General features: G+C 46.3%; 1 protein-coding gene across 1 annotated transcript; it reads right to left on the reverse strand.

Annotated features, from left to right (window-relative positions):
* Positions 1-336: 336 nt before the first annotated feature.
* On the reverse strand, positions 337-12,518 carry LOC141085275 (acidic phospholipase A2 homolog vipoxin A chain-like). The gene is made up of 4 exons (XM_073570553.1): positions 12,403-12,518; positions 12,085-12,235; positions 5,475-5,575; positions 337-543 (listed from the first exon to the last, which is right to left on the reverse strand). Exons 1-4 carry the CDS (start codon positions 12,434-12,436, stop codon positions 359-361), a joined length of 471 nt encoding a protein of 156 aa, XP_073426654.1. The 5' UTR covers positions 12,437-12,518; the 3' UTR covers positions 337-358.
* Between the last annotated feature and the right edge of the window lie 3,616 nt (positions 12,519-16,134).

Raw genomic sequence — 16,134 nt, forward strand, 5'->3', positions numbered from 1 at the left:
TAACTCAGGATCAGTACAGGATCAGTAATGTATGTACACAGTGTCTGCACCAGCAGAATAGTGAGTGCAGCTCCGGAGTATAATACAGGATGTAACTCAGGATTAGTAATGTAATGTTATGTACGCTGTGACTGCACCAGCACAATAGTGAGTGCAACTTTGGAGTATAATACCAGATGTAACCCATGATCGGTACAGGATCAGTAATGTAATGTATGTACGCAGTGACTGCACCAGCAGAATTGAGGTGCTGAATATCATCCCATTTCTGTGCTCTCTCGGTCTTCTTTGTTGTGTCCTCGGTTTCTAATAACAATTAATTGACTGAATACAATGTAAAATTCTCATAGATTGATATTTATTTTATTCCAAACAACAACTTCTTTATGTCTGATCGCTCAGGGCAGGTTTTAAGTTTCCTATAACACTTTTTTTCAACTTCTGAGTTTGCTTCTGAATTCTCAGGGTTCATTAAACACATCACAGTTTTCCGTTCACACTCACAGTTAAGTCTGGCACAATGGCTTATATCCGGAATTTCACCTGTGGGTGTAACAGAAACATTTATCATTTATCATTATCAACGATCTGTGCCTGAGATATAAGATGAATGATTTGTGATAATAAAAGAAGTCCATAGAAAAATAGAACACGATACAGCATTAGATGAAGCGTGAGTGAATGCGAAACGTCCATCACTCAGTTTTTACCATGTAGCTCAAACGGTTTTTTGATTGCCGCATCTTCTGTGTTTCTCTGATTTTGTACATGCTCTATCAATATACTGAGCACTGCCACTGCTGTTAACTCCTTGGCAGAACTGTAAGGCTACTTTCACACATCAGTTTTTTGCCGTCAGGCAGGATCCGGCTATTTTTTGAAAAAACGGATCCGGCATAAATTTTGGAGAACTGTAGAAACGGATCCGTTTTTTTGCTGGATCCGTCTAGCAGGTATATCTGTTCCTGGGGGCTGGCCAATTGGATCTGAGCATGCGCAGACTTAAAAAAACCGGATCCGGTGGCTGGATCCGTCTTTTTCTGGATCCAGCGCATTCCGGCGCCCATAGACTTTCATTGTAGCAAAAAGCTGGAAGCGCCGGATCCGGCGCTTCCGGCTTTTTCGCCGGAGACAAAAAACGTTACAGTAGCTGTTTTTTCCAGACGCCGGAATGAGACAAGTTGCCGGATCCGGCAAAAAACGGATGAAACGCAATGCCATCCGGCACGATCCGGCGCTAATGCAAGTCAATGGGGAAAAACTGGATCCGGCATTGCATTTTGCCGGATCCGGTTTTACAAAAAAAAGCCGGATCGCGCCTGAAGGCAAAAAACTGATGTGTGAAAGAGGCCTAATCCGATTTAATAGTGAATGGTGCTGAATGTGAATTTCTACTTTATGGGAGAAGAATGAAAGAAGGTTTATAAAAGAACGCAGCCGTGATAAAGAGACTTTTTGCTCAGTATATGAAGTTTAATGGCTGCCAATTCTGAATTCGATACTTCTGTCTTTCTAATAGAATTTCAAACAATTAGTCAGTCTACCCCCTGAATGTGGCGTAAAACTGAAATTTTGCATAAGTAGTAGGAGCAGGGCGCACTCCAATCAATATACCCAGTGCAGATATAGGTGCTATATCTAGTAGTTAATCAAAGATGCGTGATAGAAAGGAAAGAGAAAAGAAAAGAAGAACATAATGATGAGCACACTCATAAATATACAAAATATACACAATGTTTAATGGCAAAAAGAGACACATATAAAAACAAGTAAAACCGTACAATGGTCCAAGTCTTAACGCTCTATGTTGGGGTAGAGAGTTCCAGAGTAGGGGTGATGTGCGGGAGAAATCTTGTATGCGGTTGTGGGAAGAGGGGGAGTAGAGAAGGAGATCTTTTGATGATCGGAGCTTGCATGCAGGTAAGTACCGAGATACGAGGTCACAGATGTATGGAGGAGACAGGTTGTGGACGGCTTTGTATGTCATGGTTAGGGTTTTGAACTGGAGTCTCTGGGTAATGGGGAGCTAGTGAAGAGATTGACAGAGGGGAGAGGCTGGGGAATAGAGGGGGGACAAGTGGATTAGTCGGGCAGCAGAATTTAGAATAGATTGGAGGGGCGCGAGAGTGTTAGAAGGGAGGCCACAGAGCAGGAGGTTGCAGTAGTCAAGGCAGAAGATGATGATGGCTTGCACTAGAGTTTTTGAAGACTCTTTGTGCAGGAATGTACAAATCCGGGAAATATTTTTGAGTTAAAGTCGGCAGGAAGTGGAAAGGGCTTCGAAATGTGGTTTGAAGGCGAGATCAGTGTCAAGAGTTACCCCGAAGCAGCGAGCTGGTGAGACTAGGGAGAGTGAGCAGACTTTGAATATGATGGATATGTGGTCTGTTAGGGGGGTCGAGTGAGATGAGGGAAAGATGATGAAGTCTGTTTTGTACATATTAAGTTATAGAAAGCTAGTGGAGAAGAAGGATGAAATAGCAGACAGACATTGTTGGATCCTGGTTAGTAAGGAGGTGATATCAGGTCCAGAGATGTAGATCTGTGTGTCATGAGCATGGAGGTGATACTGCAAGCCGTGAGATTCTATGAGCTGACCCAGGCCAAAGGTGTTACTAGAGAAGATCAGGGGTCATAGGACTGAACCTTGCGGGACTCCGAAATATAGGGGGAGAGGTGAGTAGGTGGTGTGTGAGTGGGAGATGCTTAATGTCCAGTCTGTTAGGTGGAGCAAGAGAGCATAATAGGACCAGGGACATGGCCCCACACATTTTGCCGAGTCAAGCACGGCTTTGTCAGGGTAACTATAGTCCCTGTAGCCAGTCAAAGCCTAATAACAAGTATAGTTAGATGTAATTACATACCAGTGGAGATCGTGAGGCCTCTATGTGCAACCAGAAGCAAGGACATGACGCGCCATGTCAGTAAGGGCTGACATCTCTGCCCTAACCTGGTAAATGTGCTTTGCACGAGAAGCAAACTGTTGTTACTGAGTAATTAGAGAAGCGGATGGCAGCGATATAACATGAAGCGCAACATGGTTCTTCAAGTTCTTTACAGAAAACCAGATATGATTAAAACACTGGATGAGACAGACCGACAAATTTTCTGTGATCTAGTTGAGCTACTGAAAGAAAATGAGTCTGATACAGCTCTTGTCCTTGGTCCAGGAGATCTGAATTTTCTTTGAGTTGGTGAAGAACAATATACTCCAATTACCATCGTACTCAAATCATCATCGTAACCTAAGTACCTCAGAAAAGCAAGCCGTTTGGAGCCTTAAAAATAACAACACTTTTCTGATAATGGAAGCTGACAAGGGGTAAAAAAGGAACCTGGCGGAGGCCTACAGACAGCTTGATGACCCTACGTTCTACCGTAGACTCCCCTCAGACCTCACTGGATCTTTCTCCGTCAAACTCAGGGGCCTATTAGATCGGGCATGTGACATGGGCATCGTAAATGTCAGAGACAGGAAGTTTATATTGGTAGAACATCCGGTTACATCTGCATTCTATATGCTACCCAAAGTGCATAACAACATCTCCAAACCTCCAGGCCACCCCATGGTGTCCTGGATTGGCAGCTTATGTGAAAAGGCCAGTACATATGAGGACTTCTTTTTGCAACTGCAGGTCATGCAGCTTCCCTCATTCGTGAAAGATAAATCATATTTCACTAAGACTTGTTGTAACATCACTTTTCCTGCTCACGCACTTTTGGTCACATGTGACGTTGAGTCTTTATTCTCCAACATCAACTATTCTGATGGTATGAGAGCAGTCACTTACTTTGTTGATCACCAACTGAATTACGACAGAATGCATGATTCCTTTATTATCAATCTTCTTGATTTTGTCCTGAGACACAATAATTGTCCTGAGACACAATTATTTCTTATCCGATAGGTCATTCTATTTGCAGGCCTCTGGAGTGGCCACGGGGGCCCGATGCATGCAGCCTTTGTGAACCTATTCTTGGATTGGTTGAAGTCTATGGTGGTTTACCGCTCATGGTGGTTTAAGGACAAGATTCGACACTGGCAACGTTATATCGATGACATCTTTTTTGCCTGGCTAGGTACGCTACAAGAATGTTCTATGTTTTCGGAATCTTTGAATCAGAACTCTCTCAACATACTTCTTACCAATTCCATGTCTCCCATTTCAGCAATCTTTTTGGACCTCACTCTCTCGGTACAGGATGGTCATTTGGTGACTAACCTGTATCATAAACCCAACGTGATGAACAGTCTCTTGGAGTAACATAGTTTTCATCTGCTGCACACGAAAAAAGAGGTCCCCATGGGACCATTTTTGAGAGCAAGAAGAAACTGCACAAAGGTCACAGACTTCCGTAGCCAAGCACAAGAGCTCACGGAGAGATTCAGGAGGAGGGGATACCCTAGAAAATACATTTAAGCAGTTTAAGCAGCCTACCAATGTGACAAGTAACACAGGATTTGTTACTGACCACCAACTGCAGGCCGCATGATCTCCAGCTTAAGTTTATCACCAATTACAACACACAATGGACACAAGTGAGACAGGTCTTACAAAAACATTGGAAGATTCTTACAGCTGATCTTCAAGCCACCACACCATTGTGGGCGATCGACCTTTCCTTATAGCAAGAAGGGCCCCCAATTTTAGGGACATCCTTACTAGTAGCCATTACTCAAGGCCTGCGGCCAATTTGAACTGAGGGGTTCCTTTCCTTGTGGAGACTGCAATATTTGCCAGTAAATGCATCCTACACAGGATACTTTTGTAAAACCACGGTCTTCGACACAACACCATTCATAATTTTATATCAACTGCAAAAAAACACATGTGCTTTATGCTATCATGTGTCCCTGTGAAACATCACAGGAGTTGATTTTGCACATCGCACAAATATTTGTGTACTGTGTTAGGACTGGGACCATTGTACAGTTTTACTTCTTTTTAAATGTATGTCTCTTTTTGCCAATAAATATTGTGTCTATTTTGTATATTTATGAGTGTGCTCGTCATTATTTAGTTCTTTTCTTTTCTCTTCCTTTTCTCTTTCTTTTCTACTTCTGCTGTTTTTCCAACATTTGAAAAGTTGGTGGAGCTTAGCCGAGGGCATGGCCAAGTAAAACGCGACAAACTCATAATATATAGCAGGAAAATGACATAAAGTCATATAGAAATAATCTTTGATCCATGACTAGGGTTCAGATTTGAAGGTTGCACCAGATTCACTGTGAGCTGCATGCTTCTTCAGGAGATGGGAGTTTCTCACTACAGCGCATCCGGGATCATAACTGGCAAAGAAACATCAGATTTGATGAATCAGGGCCATTGTGCTTAAAGCTTCCATACAAGTTTAATGTTTCTGAATGAAGTGAAGGAAGTAGAACTTTTTTGTAATCACAGCTAAGGGTTTATTACAGTTGTATCTCACAATGTCACCTTGTATCCTGACCCCAAAGAGAACTGTGGACTTACCACAACGGATGATCCCTTTACTGTAAGTGAAAGTGTATTTCGGTAATCCTGAGTAACAGATATCGATAGCTTTACGGCAGCAATTCCATAGAGCACAGCACCTGAGGAAGCAAGAGAGTAATGTCACCGGGGCCAAACCATAATGTCATCAATAACACCTGAGCCCTGGAGGCAAAAAAGAAAAAAAATCCTGTTGGTCTGTAGGAGAAGACCCATACTATTAACCCTTTCTCGACCGGGCAATTTTTCAGTTATTGTTTTCTAACCTCCTTTTTTTTAACTATCTTTGTAGCTGAACAAGTGTAAAACAACCACTAAACTACAACGGCATAAATAAAGAATATATTATGGCTAAGGACCAATAATTATGTCTACTGCTAGGTAAGAGAAAATAACAATACACCTACAAAAGGTAATAAGACGCCAGGTAATATAAATACGAAGATAACGACGATCACAGAAATCCGTATTACATGGAATCAGCAGATTGTAATAAAATATACAGAATGGGAATAAGTGATAGAAGAAAAAGAAGAAGAAGGGGAAGAAGAAGAAGAAGGCGACATCAGTAAAGTGAGAACAAGAAACAAAGCCGAGAATGCAAGAAATAACATTAAGTAGCAGAAGAACATAATATGGCAGCAGCCAATGGCGAGCAGCACTTGAGATGGAGGATCTCAGGTATGGGGATGGTGAACATGCAAGAGTGCACCTGATGTCACCTGCAGTCCTATGTAACACCACAGATAACACAGTGATAAATCTGAGTACAGATAATGAAGTAGATGTCACCTGCAGTCCTATGTAACATCACAGATAACACAGTGATAAGTCTCTGACTAAATATTATTATTATTATTATGCATTTTATAGCGCCATTTATTCCATGGCGCTTTACATGTCAAAAGGGGAATTATAGACAAGTGTAATATATACAAGACAAGGGATGCACAAGTACATAAGGAGAGGGGACCCTGCCCGCGAGGGCTCACAGTCTACAGGGATGGGTGAGGATACAGTAGGAGGGGGTAGAGCAGGTCGTGCGGTGGTTCAGTAGACCGAGGATCATTGCAGGCTTTAGGCTTGTCGGAACAGGTGGGTCTCCAGGTTCTTCTTGAAGGTTTCCGTTGATGGTGAGAGTCTGATGTGTTGAGGCAGGGAGTTCCAGAGTCTGGGGGAAGCACGGGAGAAGTCATGTATGCGGTTGTGGGAAGAAGAGATAAGGGGGAGTAGAGAAGGAGATCTTGAGATGATCGAAGGTTGCGTGCGGGTAAGTACCTAGAGACCATGTCACAGATGTATGGAGGAGACAGGTTGTGGATGGCTTTGTATGTCATGGTTAGGGTTTTGAATTGGATCCTCTGGGCAATAGGAAGCCAGTGAAGGGCCTGGCATAGGGGGGAGGCTGGGGAGTAGCGGGGAGACTGGTGGATTAGTCAGGCAGCAGAGTGTAGGATGGACTGGAGCAGTGTCAGAGTGCTAGAGGGGAGGCCAGAGAGTAGGAGGTTGCAGTAGTCGAGGCGGGAGATGATGTGAGCGTGCACTAGTGTTTTTGTCGTTTCGTGGTTGAGGAATGAGCGGATCCGGGAAATATTTTTGAGTTTGAGGCGGCAGGAGGAGACGAGGGCTTGGATATGTGGTTTGAAAGAGAGCGCAGAGTCGAGGATCACCCCAAGGCACCGAGTCTGCGGGACTGGGGAAAGAGAGCAGCTGTTGACATTGATGGATAGGTCTGGTGGAGGGGTAGAGTGAGATGAGGGAAAGATGATAAATTCTGTTTTGTCCATGTTCAGTTTGAGAAAGCGAGCAGAGAAGAAGGCTGAGATAGCAGACAGACATTGTGGGATTTCAGTCAGTAAGGAGGCGAGGTCAGGTCCAGATAGGTAGATCTGCGTGTCATCGGCGTAGAGGTGATACTGCAAACCGTGGGATTCTATCAGCTGTCCCAAGCCGAAGGTATAGATGGAGAATAGTAGGGGTCCTAGGACAGAGCCTTGGGGAACACCGACAGACAGAGGGCGAGGTGAGGAGGTGGTGTGTGAGAGGGAGACAGTGAATGTTCGGTCCGTTAGGTATGATGAGATCCAGGATAGGGCCAAGTCTGTGATGCCAAGAGATGAGAGAATCTGTAGCTGGAGGGAATGGTCTACGGTGTCGAAGGCAGAGGACAGGTCCAGGAGAAGGAGGACAGAGTAGTGTCACTTGCTCTTGGCGGTTAGTAAGTCGTTAGGGCAGTTTCAGTTGAGTTTTGCGGTCGGAAGCCAGATTGTAACCGGTCAAAGAGGGAACAGGAGGAGAGGTGGGAGGACAGTTCAAGATATACATGCTGTTCCAGTAGTTTTGAGGCATAAGGGAGAAGAGATATTGGGCGATAGTTAGACACAGAGGATGGGTCAAGGGAGGGCTTTCTGAGGATGGGTGTGATTGAGGCATGTTTGAAGGATGAGGGAAATACACGATTTGTAAGTGAAAGGTTGAAAAGGTGTGTTAGAGATGGAATGAGGACTGTGGCCAAGTTAGAGATGAGGTGGGACTGGAGTGGGTCGAGGGCACAAGTGGTGAGGTGTGATCTTGACAGAAGGGTGGAGAGCTGATCTTCTGTCATGGTGGAGAAGCTGGCTTTTGCAGAACAGGGCTGAGCGGCTAAGAGGGACACTGGGGGCTGCGGGCCAAAGTTTTGTCTGATCGTGTCGATCTTCTGCTTTAAGATGGAGGCAGTGTCTTCAGCAGAAAAAAGAGGAGGTGGAGGAGGTGCTGTGGGACAGAGTAGAGAATTGAAAGTGTTGAAGAGCTGTTTAGGGTTATGAGACAGGGAGGATATGAGAGATGAAAAGTAAGTTTGTTTTGCGGCAGAGAGCGTGGACTTAAAGCTGGCAAGGGACTGCTTGTATGCATTGAAGTGCTCAGTAGAATGGGTTCTCTTCCATCTCCGCTCAGCGGCCCTGGAAACCCGTCGTAGTTCTTTTGTCAGGCTGGTCAGCCAGGGCTGCCTGTTGATTGTTCGCGTTTTGCTCTGCATGAGGGGGGCGGCCGAATCAAGTGTTGCTGTTATTGTGGTGTTATAAAAAGTGGCAGCAGCATCTGTGTCATGAAGGGAAGCTATGTCTGTAAGAGGGAGAAGGGATTCAGAGAGTGATTGTAAATTGAGGTGTTTGAGAATCCTGCGAGGGTGAGCGAGATTATGGAGCGGGGGTTGCGCAGTAGGAGAGGAGAGGGAAGAGAATGTCAGTAGGTTGTGGTCTGACAGGGGGAGGGGTGAGTTATTGAGATTAGTGAGGGAACAGAGACGGGTGAAGATAAGGTCCAGCGTGTGACCATCTTTGTGATTGACTGCAGAGGACCATTGAGTGAGGCCGAGGGAAGCCGTGAGCGATAGAAGTTTAGAGGCAGTCGGGGTGGAAGTGTCAATAGGGATGTTGAAGTCGCCCATGATGATGGTGGGGATGTCAGCAGAAAGGAAATGGAGTAGCCAGGTGGTGAAGTGGTCGAGAAAGGTGGAGATGGCTAGTTCTGGGGGGCGGTAGATGACAGCCAGTTGGAGGTTGGAGGGGGAATGGATGCGGACGGTGTGCACCTTGAACGAGGGAAGAGTAGTGGAGAGTGGCAGAGGAATTGGGGTAAAGGAGCAAATATCAGACAGGAGCAAGCCAACTCCTCCACCACGTTTATTGCTGTTGCGAGGGATGTGAGAGAGATGGAGTCCGCCATAGCAGAGCGCAGCTGGAGAGGCTGTGTCAGAGGGAGTGAGCCAGGTTTCAGTGATGGCGAGTAGGGAGAATTTGTTGGTGATAAAGAGGTCATGGATAAATGACAGCTTGTTGCAGACAGAGCGTGCGTTCCATAGGGCTCCAGGTAAGGGGGTTGGGGGAGTGGAGGCTGGATGAATAGGTATGAGGTTGTCATGGTTGTGAAGACGTGTAGAGGATCGTGGCAGGGTAGTACAAGTGAGTGCAGGGATGTGTTGAGGGGGGCCAGGATTTGGGGATATGTCGCCAGCAATGAGGAGTAGTAGACAGAGCATTAGAAGGTGGGAGGAGGATAGGACATGATGTGGCCGTGCATGCCTGGAGAAAAAGGATTGTATGGGGAGGAACAGTTGTGAGGAGAAGGTTAGGTGGCTGGGAAGGATGGAGGGGGAGATGAATAGTTCCTTACTAGGAGGGGGGATTGCAGGAGTCAGGGAGAAATAGAGTAGTATGAGGGTGATAGTAAAAAGAAGGCGAAACATTGTTGTGGTGTTATAGTCCGTTACCTTACAGTCAATTCCAGTCCAATTCCAGTCTTATTCAACAGTACTTAGAAATAGTACTTTGAAATAGGATTTTGAAATTGATGGCACCGACTATGTCTGGAGCAGACCCATGGTGCTAAATATATGTGCTGCTAAGCACAATCAGGTGTGAGTGAATGTGGGGTGTGACTGCCAGGCCAAATGCACAGAGTTAAGCAGAGGTCATAAAGGGGGAAGGGGTTATACAGGCCACTTAGATGTGTGGTAAAGATAACAAGATGGACTACAATTATGGATACTAGAAGATGGGTAAGTTATGCATACCATATAAAATACAATGCAGTTCGCATGGGGCATTCAGGAGCATGGGAAAGTGGTGGACATTCAGCAATGCATACCATATAAAATACAATGCATGGGGCATTCAGGAGCATGGGAAAGTGGTGGACATTCAGCAATGCATACCATATAAAATACAATGCATGGGGCATTCAGGAGCATGGTAAAGTGGTGGACATTCAGCAATGCATACCATATAAAATACAATGCATGGGGCATTCAGGAGCATGGGAAAGTGGTGGACATTCAGCAATGCATACCATATAAAATACAATGCAGTTCGCATGGGGCATTCAGGAGCATGGGAAAGTGGTGGACATTCAGCAATGCATACCATATAACCATATATTGTAGGATAAGTCACCTGCAGTCTTATGTAACACCACATATAGTACAGTGATAACTATCTGAGTACAGATAATGTAGTAGATGTCACCTGCAGTCCTATGTAACACCACATAAAGCACAGTGATAACTCTGAGTACAGATAATGTAGTAGATGTCACCTGCAGTCCTATGTAACACCACATATAGCACAATGATAACTCTGAGTGCAGATAATGTAGATAAAAAAGAGGAGAAAAAGACACCACTGCAACAAGCGCACACTAAACCAATTAGAAAGAAATATTTATTGATACAAAAGAGTTACATGTTAAAAACATAATAAAAATATGGTGAGCATCCCACAATACATAGCAGTAGAATATGACACATACAACATATGAAACCTGATATAATAACCCATGTGTAATCCATGTGCGATCCTACCCAACTGCACAATATCACAGCCACCACCCTATAGCTAGGCTCATGGAGACCAAGGCCCTAATCTTGCACAATAACCGCATAAAGATGCATGTAGCCCCACAATCTGCCCAGATTAGGCATATAAGCCATAATAAGCCACACAGCAAAAGATGGCCAAAATAACCAACCCAATGCTCATATATGCCACATCAGACAGTCTCCAAAAACGCTATGGGAAAATAAGGCTGCAATTAAAAGATATATAAAGTGGGTACTATACCCAGGACCATACCCCACTCGTATCGCCACAACCCGTGCGGCTTCGTCAGGGGAAGTAACTGACCAAGGTCCCAGCGCTTTAAATACCTTACCGAGGTCCCGGTGGATACACACGTGCAACATAGCAAACACTTCCGTCTGGCAATCCCAATCAGTGAAAAGAGAGACCGGCGTCCCGGTCACATGAGAAAAAATGGCCGCCACGAATGCGCTGTGTACTGTATAAACAGCTCTGTCCCTGAAGCAAAAAGCTCCACCACGCATGCGTCCAGTGGAACGCATGGAGCTCTCCCATGGAGCGCAGCCGCCACACATTGGCATGCTGCACTATCCATGTAATCCACAACGGCGCATAAGGCAATCAGCCCATCGGATGATGTGTTTCATGAGGAAGCCCTACATCTAACGAAGCGCTTTAAGAAGAGAAATTATCCCCGGGGTAGTATCTCACGAGCTTATCAACGAGCAAATGGATGTACACAGGATTCTCTCTTGGTTCCACGTGACAAGACTCGAGACTCGATGCCCCGGTTTATTACACAGTATAACAGCCAATGGTCACAGGTGAGAGAAGTGCTTGGGATATTGTGCAGTTGGGTAGGATCGCACATGGATTACACATGGGTTATTATATCAGGTTTCATATGTTGTATGTGCCATATTCTACTGCTATGTATTGTGGGATGCTCACCATATTTTTATTATGTTTTTAACATGTAACTCTTTTGTATCAATAAATATTTCTTTCTAATTGGTTTAGTGTGCGCTTGTTGCAGTGGTGTCTTTTTCTCCTCTTTTTTGATAGTTTATCCCACTGTTGCGGCACCTATTAACCCTTACCTATACATTTCTATTGGCACTGTTAGTGCACCCTATTTTGTCAAAAACAGATAATGTAGATGTCACCTGCTGTCCCACGTAACACCACAGATAACAGTGATAACTCTGTGTTTTATCTGTGGTGTTACATAGAACTGCAGCTCACGTCTTGTACTGTAGATTTTCACTTACCTTTCGATGTGCTCCACATTCTGATTACTTGCAGATGATACACATATGCAGCCATAAGGAAGAGCATCTGCCATCTCTTTGTTCATTGTTTCCTTCAGCATATCGTTTAAATTTTTGGTCGGCAATTGGATTATGCGGCCTTCCACCAACCCTAGAAGATAAAACCCACCATCACCTTGTGTGACATGGAGTGCTGCATTTACCAGGAATGACGGAGGTTACAGTGAATATTCCTCCCCTGGGTCAGGGAGCTGCCTGGTGATCAGTCCCTGCTATATTCCCATCACCTGAGAGGCTCCCGATAATATCAGGACTTACCGAGACTGAGGAGGAGCAGCAGACAGGCTATCATTGTGCCCCGGAGACAGAGGGGAATATCCAGGAGAAGACAATCTGTAGGAGCAGCAGATACGACCTCGAATTATATCCTCCTGATATCTGCACTATATATTCCTACCACTAGGTGGGGCTGCCGAGCGCTATCTGCTATTGGCTGCCCTGGGTTATTTAACTAATAGCATAATATGAGGAGGTGACAGTATAGGAAATATTAACCCTTACCTGAACTGCACATGTGACCATGAGGGCAACAATAGAGAGGAGGGGATTGTCCCATACTGCTCACAATGGTTTCTGGAAATATCAATTTGGCCGTTATCAAAGATCACAGCTAGAAAGGTCACGCTGAGCCCACAACGATGTTATCTAATTTTCACGATCAGCCGCGTGCTGCCTCTTCTCGTCAGGACAATTACACAATTGACCAACAATTAACGGAGGTGATCGTAGCTGTTTCCACTACTAGGCCGGTTATTGGAGAACTAACTGTCACGTAGACCCGTCCTGTGTGACACGACCCGCAGGCCGGTAACTAAGACAACAAGACACGGCACGTGTAACTGTCCTGTGTGACACGACCCACAGGCCGGTAACTAAAACGACAAGACACGGGGAAAGGGGAAACGGATACAACGGTGGGCCCTGCAATAGGGAATAGGGATGTGGAGACCTCCTGCACTCCCCTGAGTCAGTGTCCCTCACACTCCTAACGTTCCCTATACAGGCTCCTCACTTGTCGCCGAGCCGGAACCTGTCACGCTAGCACACCCTACACGTATCCCTTGCTAGGGAGCTGGGTGGTGCAGGCACTGGCCCCACCGCTGTACTAATACACACCAGGGAAAAATACACACAGGGAAACACCACTTAGCTTTGTTCTGTTGCTCTTGCTCCCAGCAACAGAGTCCACCACCAGAATGCAGCTTTTCTCCTAAATAGCTGCCACCAAGCTCTGTCAGAGCTGCAAGGAAATCTCCTCTGTGACTCCTTCCACACCAGGACTCTGACTGTGCTGCAAGGAACTCTCTCTAGCTCCTTCCTCCACCAAGGATGGTTGGAAATGACCACTATCACCAACAGTGATTGCAACACCTGCCACTCTTTTATAGCAGAGCCAGAGCAATCACACCTGCTTTATAATCACATGCACTAAAATAAAAAGAAACCAGAGTGCAATGACCCTAATGGCCATCGGGGGCAAAACTAGAACCGAAACCACCACAGTGCAATGACCCTAATGGCCACCGGGGGCAAAACTATCCTTACGCACCACGGCTTAAGGAAAAAAAAAAGGTTACTAGTGTATTTTATCTGTCATGATCCAGCATGGATCATGACAGTACCCTCCCCTTAATGAGGGGCCTCTGGACCCTCAAGAACGCTCCTCATCAGGGAACCATCTACAGCGGGGACGCCCAGGTCCAGAGTTCACCCCAGCAACTACCTGCACTTCAGGTTTATGACAAACTAGCACAGCTGGTACTGGCAATGCATGCTCCGGAGGTACCACCCATCTCCAAAGCGCCGATCTGGGGAATGAGAGGTGTATGGGCAAGCATGTGGGTAACTCCAGCTGGTAAGTCTCTGGGCCCTGGATAGCCGACACCAGATACGGCCCGATCACCTGAGAATTCCAGACCCCCGCAACACACTTCCACTGGATGTTTTTGGTGGCCACCCATACATGCTCGTTCACTCACAGGTCCGGACCCGAAACATTTATTGCCACACATTCATTTGTCACAATACGGTGAACTCTTTCTGGCACTGACAACAGAGGCGTCCCCCTGTGTCACCACACTCACACCCCCGCATTTCACCAAGGGAAACACCACCCTCCAACCCCTCCTACTATGAGGTATGTGCCTCTCAGGGTTGGCTAATGGCGAGGGTTGAGCCTTGCCCCTACTCTCCTGCAGCACCTCAGCTGCTACCACTGGAGAGGAAAGGGACGATTGTAGAGAGATGGCAGAGACAGTAGCCCCTAGGCAGCAGCCCTCACACGACTGCTCCCAGCTGACTTCTTCCCTAGTCCACCAATCTAAAACCGGGTTGTGTTTTTTAGACCAAGGGGGACCCACAATGATAGGTGCTGGATTTCCCTCCAAGACGTAGTATGACTGGGACTCATCATGATGTTTACTATACAGAACAATGTCTTCTACGACTTGGTTTAACCCCCCTGGCTCAGTGGGACAGAGTTAATGGCCTGGACGCTTATGGGTTTGTCCGGCGTCTCAACACTCAGACTATGAGTCTGGACAAACTGAGCATCCACCAGACTGACTTCTGCTCCACTGTTAACAAGCGCCGGTATGCCCTAAGGTACCTCGCCAACCATCACCTCTGCTGACATAGCACTTTCTGAGGGCGAGGAGGATATATACACTCCCAGGTCGTCTTCCTCCACACGACCCGGGGGACACGGCTTCTCTGATATAGCCAAAGTATCGGCGTGAGTGCCAAGGACTAACTCATTAGTCTGCTCACTACAGGGACATACCTCTTCACCTTGGGGAACACCAGGCAGCACCATGGGGACACTGACTCCACCCACCTGCCTGGGTACGTCCGCCTGTATAAGTAAGTCCTGCTCCCCAGCAGCGACTCCACGGCATATCCTCGCCAAGGCCATATATGGACCCTCTAGTTGAGGCAGAGGATAAGCCTCAGACCCATAATTCCGCTGCAGGTGCTGCTGAAACACATCATTCAACTCCTCACTAACCTCAGTGAGGGCCAGCAGCAACTGCTCACCGGTCTGCACTTGGCCCATGGCTCAACAGAGAAAAATGTAAGGTTGGTGATAATGTCACGTGGACCCTTCCTGTGTGACATGACCCGCAGGCCGGTAACTAAGACAAGACACGGCACGTGTAACTGTCCTGTGTGACACAACCCGCAGGCCGGTAACTAAAATGACAAGACACGGGGAAAGGGGAAACAGTTACAACGGTGGGCCCTGCGATAGGGAACGGGGACGCAGAGACCTCCTGCACTCCCCTGAGTCAGTGTCCCTCACACTCCTAATGTTCCCTATACAGGCTCCTCACCTGTCGCCGAGCCGGAGCCTGTCACCCTAGCACACCCTACACCTATCCCTTGCTAGGGAGCTGGGTGGTGCAGGCACTGGCCCCACCGCTGTACTAATACACAAAAATGTTGTCTCTGTCCAAATATATATGGACCCAACTGTACACTGCTCAAAAAAATAAAGGGAACACTTAAACAACAGAATATAACTCCAAGTAAATCAAACTTCTGTGAAATCAAACTGTCCACTTAGGAAGCAACACTGTTTGACAATCAATTTCACATGCTCTTGTGCAAATGGAATAGAAAACAGTTGGAAAATATTGGCAATAATCAAGACACCCTTAATAAAGGAGTGGTTTTGCAGGTGGGGACCACAGACCACATCTCAGTACCAATGCTTTCTGGCTGATGTTTTGGTCACTTTTGAATGTTGGTTGTGCTTTCACACTCATGGTAGCATGAGACAGACTCTACAACCCACACAAGTGGCTGAGGTAGTGCAGCTCATCCAGGATGGCACATCTATGCGAGCTGTGGCAAGAAGGTTTGCTGTGTCTGGCAGTACCAGGAGGCAGGCCAGTACACCAGGAGATGTGGAGGGGGCCGTAGGAGAGCAACAAGCCAGCAGTAGGACCGCTACATCAGCCTTTGTGCAAGGAGGAAGTGGAGGAGCAC

Source organism: Dendrobates tinctorius, unplaced genomic scaffold (genome assembly GCF_039654945.1).
Source record: "Dendrobates tinctorius isolate UK_male_01 unplaced genomic scaffold, ASM3965494v1 ptg000028l, whole genome shotgun sequence".
NCBI lineage: Eukaryota > Metazoa > Chordata > Amphibia > Anura > Dendrobatidae > Dendrobates > Dendrobates tinctorius.

Excerpts from the sequence above, each read along its gene's own strand:
- LOC141085275 (XM_073570553.1), bottom strand. The coding sequence starts at position 12,436 with ATGATAGCCTGTCTGCTGCTCCTCCTCAGTCTCG. Across the intron at positions 12,236-12,402 it reads GCTGCTCCTCCTCAGTCTCG|GGTTGGTGGAAGGCCGCATA; the intron begins GTAAGTCCTGAT and ends TTTATCTTCTAG. Across the intron at positions 5,576-12,084 it reads AATGTGGAGCACATCGAAAG|GTGCTGTGCTCTATGGAATT; the intron begins GTAAGTGAAAAT and ends TTGCTTCCTCAG.